The 4,481-nt window shown below is 36.8% G+C and overlaps 1 protein-coding gene across 1 annotated transcript; it reads right to left on the bottom strand.

Moving 5' to 3' along the window:
• Nucleotides 1-88: 88 nt before the first annotated feature.
• LOC102023812 (isopentenyl-diphosphate Delta-isomerase 1) lies at nucleotides 89-4,310 on the bottom strand (the record flags this gene model as incomplete). Its single annotated transcript, XM_005383912.2, is given in 4 exon segments — nucleotides 89-1,866; nucleotides 2,607-2,737; nucleotides 3,152-3,244; nucleotides 4,143-4,310. Coding segments are annotated over 4 exon segments (710 nt in total), but the record flags the coding sequence as incomplete, so codon positions are not given.
• Between the last annotated feature and the right edge of the window lie 171 nt (nucleotides 4,311-4,481).

The following is a 4,481-nucleotide window of genomic DNA, read 5'->3' as shown; positions in this document are numbered from 1 at the left end:
CATTTGAAATTATATGACATCTTCATGCCTGATGCCAGAGGCAAATTAACCTATTTGTACTACAATTTTAAGAAACTAGGTAACAGCATTGAAATCTAATATTTTTATTTTCCAATGAAATGAATACTTGCTACATAGTCATCTCTACAATTGTAGATTAACCATCCAGTGTTAACAAGATGTGATTCTATCAACCATTTAGCCTTGTTTTTTCATTGTCAATTATTAGACAGTGTTTAAGGGTAAGAAAATTACCTTAAGGTTTCAAGTTTGAGAAACCTATGGCAAGTTTTAAAAAGCACATTAGTCAGGGTACAATATATTAATTTAATTTACACATATACAATGAAAACTTATTCAACATGTACATAAGTCCTTGATTATTACCTCCCAATTAAGCCTTAACAGCTTCCAGGACTTCTCAACTAGTGGCGAGTCTGCCCTCTAGGAGACATGAGGTGCTATCTGATGTAATTCTGGTTGTCACTGCAGAAGGGTGAAAACTGTTATTTAGTGTGTAGAGTCCAGAGATGCTGCTACTCACTCATCCTACAAAGCACCCTCAACAGAGAATAATATACACCAAATGTTGATACTGCTGAAGGCTAACGCTGAAAAAGTGGAACCTAATTCCCATTTTATGAGTACTCTGTCTGTCCACTGTAATTGTGAAAGCAGATTCTGCTAACTGGAAAATTCTATTTAAAAGATTCAATCTAACCGACATCATTATCAAAAGGTTGACTTTAAGTATCATAATGATAACTTCCACAAAATCCATTTAGAATGATAGAAATCAGAATTACAAATGGCTTCTCACCTGTGAATAAAAAGCATCCAACCATGGATTGAAAATAATCTGAAAAAGGCAAAGCATCTGTACTAAATATGTACAGGGTTCTTGTTATAATTTTCTGAACTACACAGTGTAACCATTTCATAGTATGTACATAGTATTTGTTATTATAAGTAACCTACAGACAATCTGAGGGATAGAGGAAGAAGTGCATAGGTTATATACAAATATTACACCACTTTACTATATATGAGGAACTTTAGTATCTGCAAATTTTGGTAAGAAAGAAATCCTAAACCAATCCTGTATGGTTACTGAAAGATGACTCTTAAATCATTTAATTTCCTTTGAATCTGCTCTGCCATTTAATCTATTAGGACTGTTTTGAAGTAGCTATACTTTTCTTTACATGTTTTTCTGGACTATGATACAAATGTACTGATACAGAAAGCACCTGGAAACTAGTACTCTGAAAAAGTTGAAAAAGTGAAGAGCTGTACTTATTTCTTCAAGTCTGTCATAACCAGATACTTCAACAGGATAAATTAAGTTTTATTTGCTTTTTCATTTTGCAACAATCTCTTATAAACGACTAGCAGTACAAGTATGTGGGGTATATAATACAAAATTATAAGTCAGTTGTATTTCCACATGAATTTTGGATGTGAAGTATCCATGTCCTAACAGGGAGGTCAATACAACAAAAAAAATTCTAATTCATTAGGTAAGGACACTACTAGTTATCTATACATTCACATTCTATGTATTTTCTCATGATCCACAAACTGACTCAAGTGATCCAAGTTATCCCACCATTTAAAAAGAAAAGTTTCAACAATAATCTTAAACCATGGAGTTATCTTAATATCACCTCTGTTTGCTTTTCCCATAAGTTCTTTTAGTTCTTCCTTTGACACATAACGATAGCTTTTAATCTCATTGGGATCTGGATTCAAAGTTACATTCTTCCTCACAAACAAAATGTAATCGATTTCATTTTCACCCCAGATACTGTCAGACTGTGCCTTGTAGTGAAAACGTGTTATATAATAAATTTCTTCTGGTGACACCTAGGACATTTAAAAAAAAAGCAATTTGAGGAAAATATCAACAAAAAGTAATGTAAAATTAACCATATTTCAACAGTATCTTGAAGAGCAGCAGTGTACTTTTAGAATTTGAACTTTTAATTGAGTTCACATAGAAAAATTATTATGTTATTTCAAGGATCTAAATTTAGGATCAAACAGGTAAATTGATTTTTATAAGTATTTTTTAAGAATAGTTATTCATTCATTTGTTCATATTTTTAAACGTAACATTCATCTTGTCAAATTACTTCTTGATGGAAAACAACTATCATTTTAACTAGATGAGTGATACTGTACTAATCCAGATCTTATTTGTTTTCAACAGAATAGTGTGTGGGGGAGGATATTTCAGGTTACCCAATTAATTTATAGTTCATATACTTCCATAAGAACATGGTCATCTTTGATATGATCAATTCTAAAAAATTATACAAACAGTCCATGTTACAGACTGGTTAACAGATCAATACACCTCAGTATTGCGCAAAGTTCTGACAGGTGATTTTAAAATGTGTATTGGGCTAAGGGTGTAGCTCAGTGGCAGGGCATTTGAGTATAATACATACATGAGGCCCTGGCTTTAACCCTCAGTACCAGCAAACACACACACACACACACACACACACACACACACACACACACACAAAGATAGACAGACTCAGATATTTTACTACATGTTTAGATTTCAGTGTATATTGTTGTCCAATAAAACTAGTTACCTCTTCTAAGGGAATGCCTAGTTCAGCTTTTAAACGCCTCTGTGCTGCTCTTCTCACACCAATGGCTTCATTTTCTTCAAGCTCATTTGGATTATTTAAGGGATGACTACAACAAGTGTTAGTAAAACAACCTGGAAATGTTAATATAGACATAGATTAACCTTTTTAAAAGTAGGTCTGAATGATCAAAGACAAACTTTAAAAGTAACAAGTAAAATGATCCTTTAGGATTTCTAAATCAGTTAGAATGCATTATTAGCAATTATTCTGTGACAAAAATTTGTGGATGCTATTTAATGTCTTCTTACCCAAAAGCATGAAAATCTATCAGTAGTAGTACAGATTTAGAAGTATCCATGTGAACACAGACATATGTATAGCCATCCCTGAATAGTTCTGTCATTCCTGTTCCATTAGGCTGCTCTCATTGTCTAAGCTTCTTCACAGCATCTGCCTTTTTGACCTTGGCTCCAGAAGTTCAGTGATAAAAGTCAAATTCAATACACTCCCCCTCCAAATCATCCTTGTACACTACATATACTAACCTGGAAAGGTAATTTTTGCATCTGATCTCTGCTGTATCAGAAGCTTATTCTCAGTGTTAAACAAGAAGACACTGAAAGCTCGATGCAATAATCCTGAAAGCAGAATAAGATTAATTTAATCATCTAAATTTTTCCTTGCAAATCAGAATACTACTAGTAACTTGCTGCTACTTTTGTTTTTATCTGTAGTCTCCTACCTGGATTGTCCCTTCATAGCTACAATGAAGAAGAGTTGTAGAATAACAGCATGGAAATCAGTGAAAGAAAAGGCAATCTTGACAGCTTTGCCACTAGTTAAAGGCTCTATCAAGAACATTTAGGGGCTGGGTATTTAGCTTAGCGGCAAAGTGCCTGCCTGGCAAGTGCAAGGTCATGAGTTCGGTTCCCGGTACAGGGGAAAAACCAAAAAAAAAAAAAAAAAAAAAAAAACCAAACCAAAACAAAAAGAACATTTAGCTCAGACTCTTCTCTTGTATTCCTGGGGCAGTTGTGAAGGTACAGAACATGCTTCCCTTTTTGTGGCTGCCTGTCACTCCGTTCATTAGACTTATAAACTTGACAACTGCTATTACATCAGGCTTAGTCCATGCCCTCTTTTAGGAACCAGAATAACCCTAAAACAGCTTAGTGAAAGCCATGAAAATGGAGAGAAACGGTCATTAGATAGGAAGGTAAAAAAGTGAATTTTATTATTCTACCATTTAATTGAATCAAGGGCCCCCAATCAAGAACTTCATCTCAGCAAGGTGTGGTGGCACATTCCTGTAATCCCAGCACTCTGGGAGGATGAGGCTGGAGGATCTCAAGTGAGAGCCCAACCCGAGCAACTCAGTGAGATCCTGTGTCAAAATAAAGGGGCTAGGGACCCAGCTCAGTGCAAACGCCTCGGGTTCAGTCCCTCGTACGTGCGCGCACACACACACACACACACACACACTGAAGTACCTGGACAAAACCATTGTAAAACAGAACAGTGTATTCACAACAGTACCTTTCTCTATGTTTTCATTGAGGTGACAATTCTTCTTGGTGTCAGCTCCGATTTTATTGTCGTTCTCATCAGTGACGATGCACATCTCTGCCAGGAGTTCAACCTGTTGTTTATCGAGATGGCTGATATTTATTTCAGGCATTGCTTTCAAACGTCTGACGCGCCCCAGAACACTAGGAAAGAGGGAAAAGGCCATCACCTGCCGCTTCTGCGACAGAGCGTAAACGTAGCTAAGGGCGGCGCTTCATCGGAGCCCACCGGGTTGAGAGCGAGGCCGCCGCGCACCAGGCAGCGGGCGCGCCCCGGAGCCCTCCCCAGGGCCGCTCCCGCCGCGCGCCC

The sequence above is a fragment of the Chinchilla lanigera genome, unplaced genomic scaffold (genome assembly GCF_000276665.1).
Source record: "Chinchilla lanigera isolate Chin_1 unplaced genomic scaffold, ChiLan1.0 scaffold00020, whole genome shotgun sequence".
Taxonomy (NCBI): Eukaryota; Metazoa; Chordata; class Mammalia; order Rodentia; family Chinchillidae; genus Chinchilla; species Chinchilla lanigera.
This window is presented reverse-complemented; position numbering and strand designations above follow the sequence as displayed.